The sequence below is a fragment of the Ornithorhynchus anatinus genome, chromosome 18, assembly GCF_004115215.2.
Source record: "Ornithorhynchus anatinus isolate Pmale09 chromosome 18, mOrnAna1.pri.v4, whole genome shotgun sequence".
Taxonomy (NCBI): Eukaryota; Metazoa; Chordata; class Mammalia; order Monotremata; family Ornithorhynchidae; genus Ornithorhynchus; species Ornithorhynchus anatinus.
The window spans coordinates 39,211,120-39,230,833 of record NC_041745.1 but is presented as its reverse complement, the minus strand read 5'-3'; the positions used below and the strand labels follow the sequence as shown (position 1 = coordinate 39,230,833).

Genomic DNA, 19,714 nt, shown 5'->3' with positions numbered 1-19,714 from the left:
GTTCTTTGGGCTGGTGGGCCACTCGCTGAGTTTTTCCAAACTCGGAAAAGCAGCGTGGGCTAGTTGAAGGGGCACGGGCCCGGGAGCCCGAGGACCTATGTTCTAATCCTGTTTCCGCCACTTGCCTACCGCGTGACCGTTTACCTCGGTTACCTCGTCGGCAAAATGGGGATTAAATAGCCCTTCCTCCTCTCCCTTAGACGGTGAGCCCCATGTGGGTCAGGGACCGTGTCCAATCTGTTTATACCGTATGCACCCCAGGGCTTGGGGTACAGCGTTTGACACATATTACGCACTTAAATACCGTAATTATCATCACCATCAATATATAAACTGCGTTCAGACCACCCATAAACATCTCCAACTATATCAGTGAAGAGGAGAGGAAGCTAGGCATAAAGGGTTTACGAGATCAGATGGGATTACAGACTCCTTGTAGGCAGAGATCAAATTTTTTTGCTTCTACTGCACTTCCGCAAATATTATTATTATTATTTTTTTAACAGCGTTCTGCTTACATCAGCTACTCAGATACTACCGGCTGACTGAATGAAGTGGCGGAGAGCAGCTCCCGTCAAGCTCCAAGCAGCTACCCATCCCCGCCTCCCGCCCCCGGCAACATCCGGCAACTCTGGCCACTGTCGACTGTATCCACGGATCTAGTTGGGAGCCACCACCAAACAACAGCCGCTTCTAATAACCCAAATCAAAATCCACCATCCCCACTCGGCCACCGTCACTCGAGACAGTCGATCAACGGTATTCACCGAGCACTTACTGTGACGCAGAGCACTACACTCAGCACATGGGAGAGCACAATACAAGAGAGTCGGCAGACACTCTCCGTGCCCACAGTGAGCTTACGGTCTGGAGAGGGAGACGGACGATAATATAAATGAACGACTCATAGGTACGTACGCAAGTGCCGTGGGGCCGAGAGGGGGGTGAATCCCAAATGCCCGAAGGGTTCGGTTCCAAACGCACGATGACGCACACAGCCGATACCGTCCCAGTATCTGTAGTGATCCCGAGAGACGTAGGGCTAGTCCTATGCCCATTTTTCGGACAAGAAAACCGAGGCGCAGAAGTTATAAGTTGTCAGGGATCAAGTGCGTGACTTCCTTGAAATGAATTCGGTTCTCTTGGTTTTTCACTCCAGGCAACTTAATTATTTTTTAATATGGTTTCTGTTAAGCGCTTACTACGTGCCAGGTACTGTACTGCAAGCGAAACAGGTTGGACACTGTCCCTGTTCCACGTGGGGTCGCGGTATCAGTCCCCATTCTAAAGATGCGGTAACTGAGGCACAGTGAGCGCTCGAGTTAAGTGACTTGCCCAGGGTCACAGAGCAGACAGGGGACAGACTTCCGGGGCCGTGCTCTATCCACTAGGCCATGCTGTTTCTCACGGAGCAAACCGGATAACCGGCCAGGGTCCACTGCCTCTACCCAAAACAGCTCTGACAGGGCGGGAAGGCGAAGGACCTGCAAGATGGACCAGATACAAGTACACTTCAGGAAGGTCTTTGGTCTTGGGAAGAACCGGCTGGGCTTCCGAAGGTTCCCAGACCTCCCCTACTTGCTCTCTCTCACTAATGGGTTAACCGACGGAAGGTACAGGGTTTTCCTGCCTGCAGTTATTCGTGTTTTTGCTTAAGCCACAGAGGAAGAATGATTTGCACCATCATCCCTCTCCAAATTATCTTTAAACCAATTGATTCGGTAGTCTTGCAAAACTTCCAAAACTGTCTGACCCAGCGAAGTGTTATTTGCCTTGCTGAGTTTTGGCATTGGCCCCACGCACGTATATGTGCCCAACCATCTAGTGGGCAGAGCACAGGCCTGGGAGTCCGAAGGATCTGGGTTCTAATCCCGACCCAGCCACCTGTCTACCGTGTGACCTCGGGTAAGTCACTTACCTTCTCTGGGCTTCGGGTACCTCATCTGTAAAATGGGGTCACGGGTGTGAGCTGCAAGTGGGACAGGGACTGTGTCCAACTTGATTTGCTTGTATCCAGCCCAGCGCTTAGTACAGTGCTTGGTACAAAGTGAGTGCTTAACAAAAACCACAATTAATATTATTATTATCCAGCTTCCTCCCTTTAGAGTCCTCCACATCTACTGCATTGTACTTTCCCAAGTGCTTAATACATGCGTGGCTCAGTATAAAGAGCAGGGGCTTGGGAGGCAGAGGTTGTGGGTTCTAATCCCAGCTCTGCCGCTTGCCAGCTGCGTGACTTTGGGCCAGTCACTTAACTTCTCTGTGCCTCAGTTACTTCATCTGTAAAATGAGGATTAAAACTGTGAGCCCCACGTGGGACAACCTGATCACCTTGTATCCCCCAGTGCTTAGAACAGTGCTTTGCACATAGTAAGTGCTTAACAAATACCAGCATATATTGCTCTGCACACAGTAAGCACTCAATAAATATCAATATTTATGCCACAAACACTTTCCTGTAGCAAATATACCCTGGGAGTCTCTCCCCCCACTACAGAGTCCATGAAAACCTGACTGGGTGACAAGAAGAGTTTAGCAAGTTCCTAGTTAGGATTCGGGTAGCCGGGTCAATGATCGTTTTCACAGCCGGACTCTAACTTGCCGTCGATTCACAGTTTTTTTACTTCCTATCGGATTCGGTGAATTGTGAACAATGAAAATGGCTGAGTGGAGGTGTTGCGAGTTTTCAAGAAAGTACTTTCCGGGTTCTACCAAATCTCAGTCGCATCGGGGAGAGTCTCATTTAGGGATGAACAGCCCTAAATGATTTCCTGTTTCTGGAAAAGAACGTTTTCTTTCAAGTCAGTCTTCAATGATATTTCTGAGAAATACTTCGGCACGTATTCTTATGCCCTACAGTTCCTCCTAGCGCTAATCTACTTTAATGCCCGTTTCCTCCTGTAGATTGTAAACTTCTTGTAGGCAGGGATCACGTCTCCCAACTTGGTGGTACTGTGATATCCCATGAACTTACTACAGTACTCTGCACAGAGGAAGTGCTCTATACCTCCCACTGACTAACTGATCAGTGTTTACTCTTACACATTCCAAGTGCAGATCAATCCGTAGGGAACTGTCTTGGAAGTTTCTTTCATCCACTAGACCTAAAATGACATTGAATTTTTTTCAAGCTTCATCGTTTACGGTCCGTCAACAACATTTAAATGTCCGACGGTGAAAAGGTGTCCGCTCTGGACCGGGATCTCTAATCCTAGCTTTATCATCTATTTGTCGGGTGACCCTAGAGAAATCACTCATTGTTTCTGGGCTTCGGTTTTTCATCTTGTAAAAGGTAAGAAAGCAGGTATTCCGAGGCACCTAGGCCTGAATTTGCTACACGCAAAGTAAACCAATGTAAGTACAGTGTATGCGAAGATGCAACATACCCACTGCCACAGATGTAATACAGATTTATCTCGACAGGAAGACCAGTGGGTGGGATTGCAAAGTCAGAGTCCTGGCCACGAAGACCTAATCGAGAAAACGGATCCAAGGGACCTAAAAGAGAAGACTGCAGAACCGCAGTCCCTGTGGACGGTTTGACGAAATTGCTCTGGTGGAGTAAGCAGTCCTTCGGCTCAAAAGACTCTTCTGCCAAGAGTAATATTGCATCCAGTGGTGCGAGCGTCACACTGAGAATCCGCTTCCACACTGTGCCAATGAAAATGCAGTAGTGTATCCTTCTGGCTCCTGGCCATGTGCTCAGTCACAATGATTAAAAGGGAAAAACGATGGCACAAGTGCTTAAAATTGTTTTTTGCAGTAGCTACGGTTTATACTGAGCCAGACACTCTCTCACCCAATCCCGCTCTACTCCATGGCTTATCGTAAAAGAAGGCAAGATGAACACGTGCAATCTGTGGTCATGAATCAGAGTTTCTCTGAGACCTAAACGGCAGCAAGCACAGTGGTGCACTCATCCATAAGGGCTTAGTACGGTGCTCTGCACACAGTAAGCGCTCAATAAATATGATTGAATGAATGAATCCATTTGCAAGCCATCGTTCAATACAATCAGAGTAATTTAGTAAGGGTCTAGGGAAACCTTGTCCGCTTTCTTTTGAAAACAGAGAAAAGCAGAAAGTTACCAGGCAGGCAAGGAGTCACTCACTTCTATCTCTGGACAGCAACTGCCTGTGAAATCACCCACTTTCTTCCCTCTCAACCCCAACCCCCCAACAGCTGCTACGACACCGATGAGGAAAGACCTCTTTGAAAAAGCTGTACCCACTTTCTGTCCCAGTAGCTGTCCTAGCTGTCCAGGCCTGGACGTCAGAGAACCTGGGTTCTAATTCTGGCTCCGCCCGTTGCTTGCCTGGTCAAGTCACTTCACCTCTTTGTGCCTCAGTTCCGTCACCTGCAAAATGGGGGTTCAACACCTGCGCTCCTTCCTACTTAGACTGTGAGCCCCATGTGGGACCCGATTATCTTGTATCTTCCTCAGTGCTTAGTAACAGTGTTTGACGCAGAGTGAGCGTCAAATAATGGGCTGTAAATAATGACATCCTTTATGAGCAATGAATTTTCATGTCGCTAAGGAACACAAGTAATAAGGGGAACGGTAGAGGAGGGGAACTTGTAGATTGTGAAGGAGTAGGCTATAAAAAAAATTGAAACTACAAAAGATAAAAGCCAGCACTCTGAGTTGTGCGAGCCAGGCAGCTAAAGACAGAAGCCTCCATAATCACAGTATTAAGCACTTCTGGGCCAAGCGCCGAGTTGGATACAGATAACTGGATCAGATAGAGACCCTGCTCCACATTAGGCTCACCGTCTCCCCAATTTACAGAAAAGATCGTGAGTTACGAAGTGGTTAAGTGCCCAAGATCACGCAGCAGGCCCGTGGCAGAGCCGGGATTAGAAACCCAGGCCTTCTGACTTCCAGGCCTATTCTCTTCCACTAGGATAACCATAAAAGCCAAACTTCAATCCTTATGTCCTGCATTTTACATGAAAAGATGAGTTGTAGTCCTTTTGCATCTTTCTAGTATGCAAACGTATCTTTCTGAGAGGAAACCTAGACACGGAGCTTGATGCTCCTTAGAAACAAAACACTACCTCAGGACTTATGCTCTGAGAAATTTCAGATATCCCACACGAGGAATGTCACCTCAAAAGATCCATTTAAAGTTCTTATTCTTGAAGGATAACTGAGGAGAAATAAATCGAAAGCTTCCATCAGTACCAGGCAACTATGACACTGATTTTCAAAGGACAGAAGAAAAAACACAGGAAGATGTAACTCACCTAATATTAGAAGAACTATCAACTGTATTCACTAGGTTTTTACTGTGTGCGGAAGACTGTATCAAATGCTTGAGAGAGTCCAAAAGAATTGGGGACACAATCCCTGCCCTTTGCAAGCCTTTTTTTTTTTAATATATGGTATTTGTTAAGCACTTGCTTGCTATGTGCCAAGCAAGTGGGGCTCACAGTATTAATCTTCGCTTACAGATGAGGGAACTGATGCACAGAGAAGGTAAGTGACTTGCCCAAAAGCAGACAGATGGCCAAGCCGGGATTGGAACCCAGCTCCTTCTGACTACCAGGCCTGTTCTCCATCCACTAGGCCACCTGCTATTATTAAAAGGCAAAATGCAAAAGATGGTGGTGGGCAGTAACCTGACAAAAGAAAAAAAAATAAACCCAACAGATCAACTTCTGGAATAAAGGCTAGGTGGGCATATTTGCAGCTCCGGCTACATCTGATAATCTATTAAACCAAAGGTTTAAGAAACACTTAGGAGATGAGCGGCACAGGAGCCTTCTGAGATTAACCACAGGAAAGAATGAACTGAGAGGCCACGGAGCCAAACTTGCGACTTCAGGAACTCCTCTAAAATCTTCCGTAGCTAAGAGATTTTGGTAGCTGGAGGGAAAAAATAAATTAGGACCCGGTGCCCTTTACCCTTCTCTTGTCTGAAGCTCCTATTTTTCTGGGGTATTTGCTTTAATCCTCCCCTTCAGACCCTCTTCAATGTTCAGGTCGCATCAAAGCCGGCTTTAAAAAGACACTTCATTTCAAAGATTTAGTCTATTTTGAATTTTGTATGCACTTGCTACCGATGGTGGGGAGCATTTTTTACACAGTTAATTATGTTTGTTAAGCGCTTATTATGTGTCAAGCACTGATCTAAGCACTGCGGTAGACAAGTTCTTCAAGTCAGATGGAATCCCTGTCACACAGGGGGCTACAGTCCAACCGGGAGAGAGAATAGGCATTTTATCCCCATTTTAGCGATGAGAAACTTGAGGCTCAGAGAAGCGGAGTGACTTGTCCAAGGATACACAGTAGGCAAGTGGCGGAGCCAGGATTAGAACCCCGGTCTTCTAACTCCCGGGTTCTTTCATTAGGCCACACTGCTTCTTATTCTCTAAGTTATCTCTTTCTCAGTACAAATATACTGAGAATGATTAAGAGTTCCTTGATAAAACCTTTCGAATGGGGGACCAGTGGCTCATTCCCCGGGCTAGACTGCAAAGTCCTTGAGGGCTAGGCAGCATGGCAGAGTGGAGCGCGCACAGGCCTGGGAGTCAGAAGGTCATGGGTTCTAATCCCAGCTCTGCCACTTGTCTGCTGGGTGACCCTGGGCAAGTCACTTAAATTTTCTGTGCCTCAGTTCCTACATCAGTAAAATGGGAATGAAGACTGTGAGCTCCATGTGGGTCAGAGACTATGTCCAATCTGATTTGCTTGTAATAATGTCGGTATTTGTTAAGCGCTTACTATGTGCCGAGCACTGTTCTAAGCGCTGGGGTAGACATAGGGGAGTCAGGTTGTCCCACGTGGGGCTCACAGTCTTAATCCCCATTTTACAGATGAGGGAACTGAGGCGCAGAGAAGTGAAGTGACTCGCCCACAGTCACACAGCTGACAAGTGGCAGAGCTGGGATTCGAACTCATGAGCCCTGACTCCACAGCCCGTGCTCTTTCCACTGAGCCACGCTTGTATCCACCCCAGCGCTTAGTACAGTGCGTGGCACAGAGTAAGCACTTAAACATCACAGTTATTATTACTGGGATCATGTTTACCGTCTGTTTTATACTAAGCCAAGCACCCAGCACAGTATTAAGCACACAGCCGGTACACAATAAAATTACCGACTGATATTAAATACTCCGACTGATATTTAACCTGGATTCACAAAGTGGGCCTCACATGCCTTCGCATTCCTGAGGCACGACAAGACGAGATCGGAAGTAGCCAACAAAAGAAGGAAACAGAAGACGTCTTTGTCGTTAAATGTGGAATAAGATTTTGGACAGGTTGGAGTTGTAGCTACCCAGCCCAGGACCGGGTTTTTCTAATACCGAGAGGCAAAACCTTACTGGCCGGGGCTGAGAAGAGAGCTTCGTAGTAATGTGGTGTTAGATGGGTAAAGAGAAAAATCTTATGGCTGCGGTGAATCTCTCTTGGACAGGGAAAGACGACGCAAACCAACTGCGAGGCTTCAGACGGAAGTCTCAGCTATCGTGAGCTTAATCAGGAAATAAGCAATCTTCCTCGAAAGGCTCTCCCATAACAGAGGAGGTGATTTTCTCGCCAAACTCCACGTTACAGAGAACAAGCATCACAGTCCTCACCTTGTCCAACACTGCAGCCACTGTGTCTTCCCCGTTGCACTTCAGATGGGCTCAGGTAGCCGGAAGAACGTTCCCTAATTCTGCCGTGGGACTCTAGCCAAAATTCGCAGAGCGGAGTGGAGTTATAATGGCTTTAGCAATACGGGGTTTTCTTATTCAACCCTGTCACGAACTTGATGTCAGTATAAAAAATCCTCCCCTCCCCGTTCCCACAAGGTGTAAGAAAATTTGTCTCCATCCTAGAGATGGGGGAAAATGAGGCTGGAAGAATAATGTAGACAACAGTGGATAGTAAAATCCGAGGCCGATTTATTATCCCACTTTTGAGTTGCACATCAGTGCTCTGTAAACTCTTCCACAGACTAGAATATTCTTTTCTCAACTGACAGTGGGATGAGAAAAGGCTGGAATGCAGCCGGAAAACTCAGAGAAGCATTTTGACTTAATTTTTAAAATAAGGGCCTGCTGGAATGGGTATCTTGCTCAAAGAGAAATAACGGTAGGATAGTTCAACGAGTAATAGAGAAGCAGCGTGGCTCAGCGGCGAGAGCACGGGCTGGGGAGTCAGAGATCGTGGGTTCAAATCCCGGCCCTGCCGCTCGTCAGGTGCGTGACTTTGGGTGAGACACAATTCCTCTGCACCTCAGTTCCCTCATCTGAAAATGGGCATTAAGACTGTGAGCCCCACGTGGGACAACCTAATCGCCCTGTATCCTCCCCAGCGCTTAGGAGAGCGCTTTGCACGTAGCAAGTGCTTAACAAATGCTATCAGTATTATTTACCCTCCCTCCTCACCTCCGCCAAACTCTCTTCCCCACTTCAAAGCCCTACTGAGAGCTCACCTCCTCCAAGAGGCCTTCCCAGACTGAGCTTCCCCTTCTCCCTCTGCTCCCTCTCTGCTCCCCCTCCGCCCTCTGCTCCCTCCCCCTTCCCCCTCCGTCTCCCCTCCGCTAAACCCCCTTTCCCTCTGCTCCTCCCCCTCTCCCTTCCCCTCCCCTCAGCACTGTGCTCATTTGGATAGATTTTTATTCCCCTATTTAATTTGTTCCTGAGGTGTCCATCCCCTTGATTCTATTTATCGTGCTTACGTTGTCTTGCTTTTGTGCGTCCGTCTCCCCCGATTAGACCGTGAGCCCGTCACTGGGCAGGTATTGTCTCTATCTGTTGCTGAATTGTTTATTCCAAGCACGTAGTACAGTGCTCTGCACATAGTAAGCGCTCAATAAATACTATTGAATGAATGAATAATAGGCTGTTTTTAGGAAGAATGCTGGAAATCTAAATTGTAGGTGGGGCAGTCATAACTTCGGCCTTCCCCCTTGGACCCCAAAGACCAGATTTTCAAAGCCCTTCTAAAAAGCTTATTTCCTCCAAGAGACTTTCTCCAGTTTCTCTCTCACCTCCTCACCCGATCTGTACTTTCCACTGCCACTCGAGTACCTCGACATCATTTGAGCAGTTGGGGAACTCACTCCCGACCCTGCGGCACAAACTCCGGGCTTCTCTTTACAGGCAATTTATTTGTCCGTCTCCCCGGCTACACTGTAAGCTCCCTGAGGGCAGGGATCATGTACGTTAACTCTACTGGACGCTCCCAAGTACTTCCATGGAAGCAGCGCGGTTTAATGGATAGAGCGTAGGCCTGGGAGTCAGAAGAACCCGGGATCTAATCCTGGCTCTGCCACTCGTCAGCTGTGTGACTTTGGGCAAATTACTTAACTTCTCTGGGCCTGTTACCTCATCTGAAAAATGGGGATTAAGACTGTTTATCCCATGTGGGTCGGGGACTATGTCTAACCTGATTTGCTTGTAACCACCCCAGTGCTTACAACAGTGCCGGGCACACAATAAGCACTTAAATGCCACAATTATTAAATACTTAGCACAGTGCTCTGCAAAGAGGAAGCGGTCAATAAAGACTATTGATGGACCAAATGAGGGGGATCTGCAACTGGTTCTTTTGTCATACTTCTAGCTATAAACTGAACTCTCTGTGAAAAGACTAAAGCAGCTTTTAGTTCTTGATTGTCTCCTCGGAGGTGAAAATTTGCCAAGTTGTTCCCTCTGGCTCCTTCTCAGCTCTTATTTCTAATATGCAAACACGCTAATTGCATCTTCTCTGAAGTTCTTTATCTGCTACTTTATCACTCTCCCCGAAGAGTGATTTGGCTCCCCTTTCCTCCAGATGCTTTCCTTCTGATTACGATGTAAACAGATCATTTTTCTGTAATCCCACTTATTATTTTGGGCATTTCAGAGGGGTCACTGATTCTCCAGGGCTTCATTAGGGCAAGCGGCGACGGGGAAAGGAACGGGGCTTGGGATCGATGAGGTTCCCGTCGGGGGCAGGTTTGGGCCTCGCCCTTCCAGAGACAGACTCTGATGGAACCGGGAATCGGTGGCTCCGGAAAATCCACGGGGGAGTCACTGCCAATCCCTCCGATCGACTCTCTGATCTACGGAGGTGGGGCCCCTGTTTAGAACTATAAAATCAACTGAAAGGGAGGCTCGTCTACTCGACCACACAAGTAAGCAGGTCTGACAGCGACAAGGCGAGCCAAACTCCCTGCACACGGTAAGCGCTTTGTAAATTCCGTTACTACGACCGAGCAGAGCATCGTGTTAAGCACTGGAAGAAGAGGGCACAGGTAGGGATTAGATGCGAGAGCTGCCTGCACGGGGCTCACGATCTTGGCATTTAGCCCCAGTTAAAGCACTGACGTCCACTTCAAACTTCTTCGACCGTGAGCCGGAAAAGCGGGCTAGGGACTGTGTCTGATTTCCACATATTGCAACGAGTACAGTGCTCCGCAAACGTTGAACGCTCAACTAATACGATTGAATGAATGAACATCCCCACTTGAGCGATGGCCCACAGCCTCCACCCCCCTCCCAGATCTCTCTCCTGCTGGCCTATTACCTCAGCCGAAGCAGTAGTTTCATTATGGGGGAGAATGAAGCAGCAACAATTTCAAAGCTTGCTCTGACCCGGAAATGGGGGCGGCTGCTAAGTGGTTCATCAATTCAATCCTAATTAGTGAGCGCTTCCTGCGCACAGTCCCTTGGAGCCTAGCTTGCCCTCCACCCATTTCCCTCAGATGTCTCAATCAGTGGTATTTACTGAGCGCTTACTATTGCAGAGCTCTCTACTGAGCACTTGGATAAACCGGTTTACAGTCTGGTGCGGGGGGACACATAGATGCAAACGAATACCAACGAATCTTGGAAGATTGCTATTTTAAACAGAAGGATTCAATTGCATCGCCCCCTTCAAAAAATTTAGAAATGAACCAAAGACACTGAAAACTAATGAAAGAGTGTCCGAGGGCACTAAAATGCCCACATCGGAGAGGATAAAAAAAAGATACGCATATATGTTTATAGGATACATGAAATCACTGAGAAGCAGCAAGGCCTGTTGGAAAGAACATGGACCTGGGTTCTAATCCTGACTCTGCAATTCGCCTGCTGTGTGATCTTGGGCAACTCACTTAACTTCTCTGTGCCTCAGTTACCTCATCTGTTAAGTGGAGATTAAGGCCGTGAGCCCTACGTGGGGCAGGGACTGTGTCCAACCTGATTATCTTGTATCTACCCCAGTGCTTAGTACAGTACCTGGCAAATAGTAAGCACTTAAATGCCATCTAAAACCCCCCCCCCCCAAAACCTGACAAGTAGAAATTATTACTCCATCTTTAAGGTATACTGCTAAATGCTTATACTCATTTCGGGTCCTGGATAATATCAATTTTCAAGTAAGCATCTAAGTTATAATTTTACCAATATCAATTTACCAAGTCACCTTCCGTTAGCAAAAGCATTAAAAAATTAATCCACTAAAACTATTTTGCCTCAAATCATAGACAAATGGACAAATTTGACAAATGTAGAGCTGAATTAAGTTTAGTCAGCAATGCATCGTTTGTGGTTCTCAGTTGCAGTTTTATTTTAAAATGACAACACTGATCTAAATTTTCTGAACCAAACTGATACAGGTGAACAGGTAATAAAATGGACTGCCAGACACCTGGATGAGTTAGTTATAAATGAAAAAGAATTATACTCTCACGAAAGATATGGGAAGCCCTTAGGAACATGAGTCCTCTTACCTATCAAGGCACCAGGAAAAAACCGAATTAACATTTTCTCTGAAATGGTCTCAGGATGATACTTCAGAACCAACACCTACTCGCAACAAAATTAACTACAAGTCAACAGGTAATGAAGACCAGCGATCTTTCTCCCATTTTACAATGGAAATTAAGAGGTCCCTTTCCTTCTTATAAAGACAGACAAGTAGAGTCGTTTCACTTAAAGATGATCAGGTGTATTTGAACTAGTTTTTGATTAGAGTGGATGTGTCTTCCATATAATCATTCAAGTTCCCTCCTTCTGGGAGAGGAAAGGAAGCCAGGGGCATTCTTTCGTAGAAAATCTATACAGGAACCATCTGCGTCCCTCTTAATCCTAGTCATCGGGGCTTCTTCTAGAAATAAACGACACCCAGAATGCTTCTCAAAGGTAATCTCTTTTCTGTGGGATGACTAAAAGGTGCCTTGAGAGATATCTGTAGCCCTTCGAGTGACCGTACAGCTCTCAGATAACGTATATTTTGCAGGTCTCCACTTAGTTACGGCTGACAGGTAGCCGCTCTGCACCCTTCTGGTCCACAAGCAGCCTTTCCAATCTGATTCACAATCTTCCCCCAATTCTACAATTTGCTGGGTCTCTCAAATGCAAAGTGAGTCAGCCTTAAAAAGAACCCCTCCCCGTCAAATTAAAGCAACCCCCCACCCCAGTCTGCTTCTTTCCGGCTGCCGACACTTAGCCTAAAGTTCCACGTCTTTTCTGGGAAAAAGGGAACAATACAAGACAGAGCTCTCATACAAGCCAACTTCTTGCACCTTCAGAACTTCTTCAGACGATTTTTAAGGCTCTTAGGGTTTGTAAGCCTGAAGTTATCCAACACAAAATCAAAAGCCCCAGTCTGAGACTTGACAAATGTGAAACAAATGGAGTATTTTTGTTTAGTCTCGGCAAAAAAAATCCGCGTAGGCTAAACAGCGCCAGAAATCGCTCATCTACAAGCGATCCTCAATGCATAATCTTTTCATCTCTTGTGGCGTTATCTCCGGAGATGCCAACGGTCCTTCATCCTTCAGGAATTAGAAGTCTATCCAGCTTCCTACAGTAGGATCCATTACCAGGCCTAAATTACGAAAACTAGTCACAGATACATTTAGTTAATGAATATGAGGCACCACAAGGAACAAAGGAGAGACCAAGATGTCTGGGCAGGAGGATTACAACTTCATTCATTCGAGCGTATTTACTGAGCGCTTACAGTGTGCAGAGCACTGTACTAAGCGCTTGGGAGAGTACAACAAAGAACAGATCCATTCCCTGCCCACACGAGCTTAGAGTCTAGAAGGGGGGAAGCTCGCCTCCTTCTAATTCACCTGACTGATCTACTACAAGACTGTGAGCCCCGTGTGGGACAGGGACTTGGTCCTACCTGAGTAGCATGTATCTACCCAGTTCTTAGTACAATGCCTGGCACAGAGTAAACACTTTAAAAAAAAAAAGTGACCTTAACGAGGCTTTAAAGGTGGGCACGAGAGTGGTGGTCTGGAGACATTGGAAAGAGAGGGAGTTCCAGGCCAGAGAGAGGACGTGGGAAATGGGTTGGTGGCAAGATAGATGAGTAATGCAACATGTCTTGGGAGGAGGGGTGGGGCTGGGAAAACAAGAGGGAAAGGGCTCTGTGTAGCACAACTTCCTAAATTCTGATGGGGGAGAACTTCTGCTACGGAATAACCAGGGAAGCCTGAAGCTTCAACGATTCCCACGTCCTGAAGGTGCAGTACAATTGATTTTATTTTGAGGACCCTTCCCGACACATCAGTGCTTCCCCAATTAAACAGCCTGATCCGTCCATCTGATTATAGGAAACCCCCCTCATTTTCTCTGACTCCATTAAATTACAAGCTAACAGGGGAAGCCGAGATCGACTGAAGATACGTCCTACAGAAGTCAGAAGGACGAGACTGAGGAAATCTGGTCGGTGTGTCCCGGCCTCCAGAAAGCAATATCAGTATTTGGCGAAACCTGGAATTCTCGTATAAATTCCGGTAGAAACAATATCGAGGACAACACGTAGCATCTGTTCCGAAAACTTTCTTGCGCGTTAAAGGTTCTTAAGAAAACCAGGAAGTGTCCAAACGGAGAGGTTGCTAAATAGCTGTGAAGACTCACCCAACCAGTGGTAGGAGATCTCCTGAAGAGCCAGATGCTTGAAGCAGCTGAAACAGCAGCAAGTATTTATCCATTACTTTTTAAAAGGCACTGGCATCTAGGATAACTCCCTACTCTAATATAAAATGAATGGCAGTGGCTGCGGTTGATTATCTTACGTACCGCTATTAATACTCTTACAGATGGTTGCGGAGGGGAGAGGGGAGAAGGGAGGAGTACGATGCCTACCCTAAAATCTGCAAAGCTCACAAAGTTTCCTGAGGTGGCCTGTTTTTAGCCTCAGTGCTCTATCTTGGGCTCAAGTCGGCAGAGACGCTATAACGGGCCTCTGTCAATCACCCTGAGAACTTTTTTTGAACTGAAGTAGTTACATACCCCTCTGATATTAATCAGATGAGCACTGATGGGTGAAAGTAAGCATTTAAAAATACTCAGGTGAAGGGTACCCGGTATTTTTCTTAACAGTGGTTGTGTCTGGCAGCTGTATTTTAAAACCAAAGGAATCTGACTTTAGTGGTACTGCAGGATTTCTAGGCCGAGAATTTCAGTGACATTATTTGCTTTCAGTTCCCAGAATGTAGGTGAGAGGATTTTCCTCCTCCTCATCCTAATCGCTAGCTTGTCGAGTCTCCTATGGGGAAATCACAGGCAGGACTCGTATCGTGACAAACAATTCAAACGGCAATAATAACTGCGGGATACAAAAGAGACTCGTCTTCCAGGGCGACGTGTTCCACCTCTGAATCGCCGGGTTGACGAGAGAAGGAAGTAAAGCAGACCAACACCGCAATAGTCATGATCAAGGATTTGAAAGTTTCATAGCTTAGGAGCCAAAGGATAACTTATTATACGTCGGTTAATATCAAAGAGGAGTCAATTGGGGTAAATCTTCTGTTAGCCCCCCTTTCCAGCTTCTGCAAGGTGGGAAGTAGAATGGAGAAGTATGAGGTCCCACCTAGTAAAATCTAAAATCCCTCTCTCCACTAAGTGGTCGAATGGGAAAGACCGAAAAGGAGATTCTACAATATTTTTACCTGAAGCAAAACTGCTGATCATTTTTTTTTTTTTTTGGCTCAGACGGATCTGTATTAAGTGTCAGATGGGGACAAACCTATTCTGCTTATACGTTTCAGACTGAACTGGGGAAAAAGTACCAAGGGTTCTCTTAGAATGTGGTGACTGCAATCTCGGAGAGACCGATGTTATAAGCCAGACTTTCTTGCATTATAGTACTTGTGCCTTGACTGTCCAATGTTTCACACACGTTTCCTTAAACACCAGACCGCATATCATCCAGCTACTGGCAAGTTACTGGAAGAACATTCCCTAATTCTCCCATTGCGTTCTATGCAAAATACAGAGCGAAATAATATGCGTTCTAGGAGAACTGACCGTACTGAAACTTAAGGTTGGTCGAAATCACCTTATTGTCAATTTCATTAGCAATGAGAGAGCCAGTAAATTTACGTTCGAACCTGCCTGATGGGTGTCCGAGAGGCCGATCCCCAAAGCACATACAAACAGTATGTCTCTGAAGCATGAACATAACCCGGCAAGAAGCATCAAGAACGGAAAGGAAGATGACTGCAGCGGGGAAGGAGGCTGTATGTTAAAGAAAAGTCAAGGTGCGGTTTGCGGGTGTGATCACGCAATGAGGAAGGATCTTGCCACCAGAGGACAGAGTTGATTCCGGGTTGTTTGTCATCCCGAAAATATAAGCCAGAAGGAGGAACGCGGCCATGAAAATGGAAATCCAAAATTAAATGTGGATACACACGAAACCATACTATGAAATCAAAAAAAGACTGTGCTAGAGCTCTATGCTGTATTTTAAGAGTGAAAAACACGCTTCTATTACCTTTCTTTCGAAAGAGTGCATTTAGGTAATTTTCTGCTTGGCATTCAATCTTATCAGTGTTGGACTGGCCCTGAGATGACAGTTCGTCTGTAGGTGTTGACTGTGAAGAACCAACGGTTGTTGAATGATCCTAGAAAACATAAGAGTAACACAACACGGTAAAAACTATTGCTTAAAATTTTTTCAACTCTGAAGAGTAGTGATAAACAACAGTTTGTGAGGATGGGAAAGGGAATTCTGCTCTTTGGTGGTTAAACGTTCTAATTAATAAAGGGAACTGAGGGGCATCACATTAGGATGGAAGGATTAGGTTGGAGATGGTCAAATAAGCCTAACCTTTAGCAAGACTGGAAAATGGAAGACATGAGAAGAGATGGGGGGCAGATCACCTGAAGGAGGAGGCGTATTTCATCTAGCCTGCTGCCTGGATTCCACATCTGGCCAACTGGGCCCATCGATGGTATTTACTGATCGCTTACTGTGCGCGCAGCACCGTACTAAGCGCTTAGGCGAGTACAACACACGAGAGTTGGTAAACGCAATCCCTGCCCACAGGGAGCTTACGGTCTACAGGCCATTACTGCCTTTTCTTCAGGAGGAGGCAGGGACGCTCCTGCATGGGAAAAGCGGGCAAGGCAGAGCCGGTACCCTGATGCGCTACCCACACCAGATTGGAGTTCACTGGTCTCGTTTACTCTCCACCAAAGGACCACAAGCCCTCTCTTGGGAAACGGCAGGGGTGGGGAGAATCTCCCCGTGTTCTGGAAGATCTGTCTTCTACCAGTCCCGTTTTAACAAAGCCCCCAATTTCATGTGGTCAATTCCCTACGTTTACATAGCGAGGGGAAAACTGAAAACTTTAAAAAGGAAATATCTTCCCTAAATGGTCAGGGGAAGAGAGGCATTTTGACCTCTAAGATCAAAATTTGGACGTTGGGTCAAATCTGGAGTAAACGGGACTGTTTCCTTGACACAGCAGCAAGGCTAATCAGGTCCTGGCAGAGACTAGGCCAATTCAAAGACCACCTCAGAACTTTGGGTCAGTTCTTGAGCTGAACTGTCAACCCTGAGAATGAGTTCTAAACGACCGGCTTCTGAGGATGAAGGGATGGTGCCATAAAGGCCCAACATCAGACTTAAAATTGGAGAAAAGAACATTTTTCTCCGGTAAAACAAATGCAGATACTTGCCAAACCAACATTTCTATTAAGATAAGACTATAATACGTATACACGGGTCACTATATTACTATTACATGCATATATTTATAAATGATATTCAAACTTACACTGCCTGTTTCTTTTTGTAGGTTACAAAACGAACATTTTTCATCCATAGACCAATCAGTCAGCTCTTCTGGTTCACAGTCTTTAAAAGGTGGAAAAATTTGTTAAACTCACAATGGTAAGATGTTTGAAAACACTATCTAGAGCAGTGTAGCCTTTGTATAATTAGCAGACAGCTTTATAAAACCCTCCCCTTCAAAAGAACCCCTCGCAAACCAAACCCCACCTCAAACTCCCCTCCCCAAAGAACAAATTATCAACCTTTCTAACTTGCTCGATTGGATTCTTTCACTCTAGAAATTGGAGTGAAGGGAATTTGGAATGGGGTGAGGAGAAACGTTTGTTTGGAGCCACAGTGTGATGATTTTGCTCCTCTCTGGAGGGGAAGAAACGGCCGTCTGGGGGTCTGAGAGCGAACGTAAAGACATCAATCAATCAATCAATGGCACTGAGTGCTTACTGCGTGCAGAGCACTGTACTAACTGCTTGGAAGAGTTACAACGGAGTTGACAGACATACTTCCTGACCACAAGAAGCCGACGGTCTACAGGGGGAGACAGACAACATAAACTACAGATATGTAGTTTGATTGCGGGGTAAATATCCTCAAGACAGGATCTAAGTGCTTAGATGACCCAGAAGGGAGAAGGAGTCCAGAAAAGGACAGCTTAATGGGGGGATGGCTTCTTGGAGGAGATGTGACCTTAATAAGAAAGGCTTTGGGGTCTGGGGTGGAGAAGAGTGGCGTACTAAGCAGCAATTACTTCAGCTAGCAGAGTTCTTTCTTTTTTGATGAGCTGGTTAATTGGATCATAATTACACTTTAGGTTAATGATAGCAAAACTCACCCCAAATTCTGTCTACTGTAAAACAAGAGTGGTTATGAGAACACAGCTAAGTAGAAAAAATGCTTGAAATGACAAGAGCAGTAGAAAATTATAAAAATGATCTTTCAAGAATTCACTACTTTATGCAAGTATCATCCTGTCAATCCTGCAAGTGCAAGCACAGCACCTCTAAACACAAATGACCTTTGGCAAAGTCGCCTTCATTCAATACAGTTCTCAGTAGTTCTAAAATTCTAAAGCCTGAGACGATTTTGGTTTTAGTGCATGCCCTTCCAAGAGGAGATCTCCTAGAAAGATCTAACTGGTAATCAATCAACGGAATTTAACAAGTGCTTACTGTGTGCAGAACACTGTACTAAATGCTCGGGAGCAATCAAAGGAACAGGATTGGCAGGCACATTCCCTGCCCACCGGGAGCTATCGGTCTAGTCTGGGGTCGGAACGGTCTAGAGGAAGAGACAGACGTTAAAATAAATCATGGACATGTACGGGAGTGCTGCGGGGTTGACGGTGGGGTGAATACCAAATGCTTAAAGAGAACAGATCCAAGGGCATAGGTGATGCAGAAGGGAGAGGAAGTAGGAAAGCCGAGGGCTGGCTCAGTGGTGCTAAGCGGTGCTAGAGATAGAGGCGCAAAGTGTGCGGGCTAGGTTGGAGTAGGAAAACAGCCGGGTAAGGTAGGAAGGAATGAGTGGATTGAGTGCTTCAAAGTTAACAAGTCAGTCAATCGTATCTGTTGAACTTTACTGTGTACAGAGCACTGTGCTACCCACTTGGGAGAGTACAATTCAACGATAAAGCGTTCCCTGCCCACAGCGAACTTCCAGTCTAGAGGGGGAGACAGATGCTAGTAAGTTTCTGTCTGATGCACTGATGGGTGGGCAACCACTGGTGGTTCTTGTGGAGGGGGGAAGATATGAAAGCTTTTTTTAAGAAAACCGATCTGGACAACAGAGAGAAGTAAGGACTAGAGTGAGGACAGACAGGGAGGTCAGGAAGGAGGCTTCAGTCTCTATGTAAGCACGGCGGTGTGTGCCTACTGTGGGCCGGGGCGGTGGAGGAGGGAGGGTGGGGAGGGAGAAGGGGAGAGTGTTTTGTGGGGAGGGAGCAAGGAGAAATTTGCAAATTAATGGGTACTCACATCTACAAGAACACCATAACACGAGCTTTCACTACATGGTGGCATAATCAGGGATCGTTCTTCCAAAAATTTACATCTTTATGGAGATGGCGCAATGGAGTGTTGGGAGAAATAGTCGTGAGCATAGTTGGATATAGGGTAAATCTGGCTTAATGCAGATTTCTGCAAAATGCAACTCCTGCATTATAGAAGAACCGAGTACTGATATGTTTGGGGGCGGGAGAAAGGAGTTATGAGTATGTTTGTGGATTCTGGAGTGGGAACAGCTCAGGGCTTTTTGCATGTGCTTCTTGTGTGGCAGGAGAAAGGACGAAGGAGGGTAGGGCCGTACACAAGCACAATTTTCTTCCCTCAAGCCACCGAGTGAGAAGGAAATTCTACCTCCTCCGAACACATGGACACTCAGAAACAGATATCCTCGATGTGCAACATAAGAAACGGGAGAAAATAAAAAGTAAAACTATGATCTAGTGTAGATGCCAGCAGCTGTTTACAGTTCCCGCTCTACGCGTCTAACTCGGAGCATAAAGGCGCTAGCTAGCGCTGCACTCTACCTCAGTTTCTCTTACTACTCTGTCCCACCACTGGGCTCCCAACCATCACTCCCTTTGGCTGCCTAGTGTCCCTGGTGACTAACAGCTTTTAGTGGACGGCATGAAGGGGAAGGCCCGTGAATGGCCCTTCTCCTAAAGGAGGCGAGTCCTTGCTCCTAAGGAAGTTGACTTAAGAAGTTCCCAGGGA

At 46.2% G+C, this 19,714-nt stretch overlaps 1 protein-coding gene across 10 annotated transcripts in view; it reads right to left on the bottom strand.

The window, feature by feature from the left end:
• LCORL (ligand dependent nuclear receptor corepressor like) overlaps positions 1-19,714 on the bottom strand; it is a 120,462-nt gene that overhangs the window by 53,500 nt on the left and 47,248 nt on the right. For 6 of the 10 annotated variants that reach the window (XM_029083249.2, XM_029083258.2, XM_039914634.1 and 3 more), the window contains exons 3-4: positions 16,987-17,066; positions 15,699-15,828 (exon numbers count right to left, since the gene is read on the bottom strand). In XM_029083249.2, the coding sequence (XP_028939082.1) occupies positions 15,699-15,828; positions 16,987-17,066 (210 nt within the window). Of the gene's footprint in view, positions 1-13,840; positions 13,888-15,698; positions 15,829-16,986; positions 17,067-19,714 lie in introns of those variants that run through there. The other 4 variants (XM_029083261.2, XM_029083262.2, XM_029083256.2 and 1 more) reach the window with 3 other exon arrangements.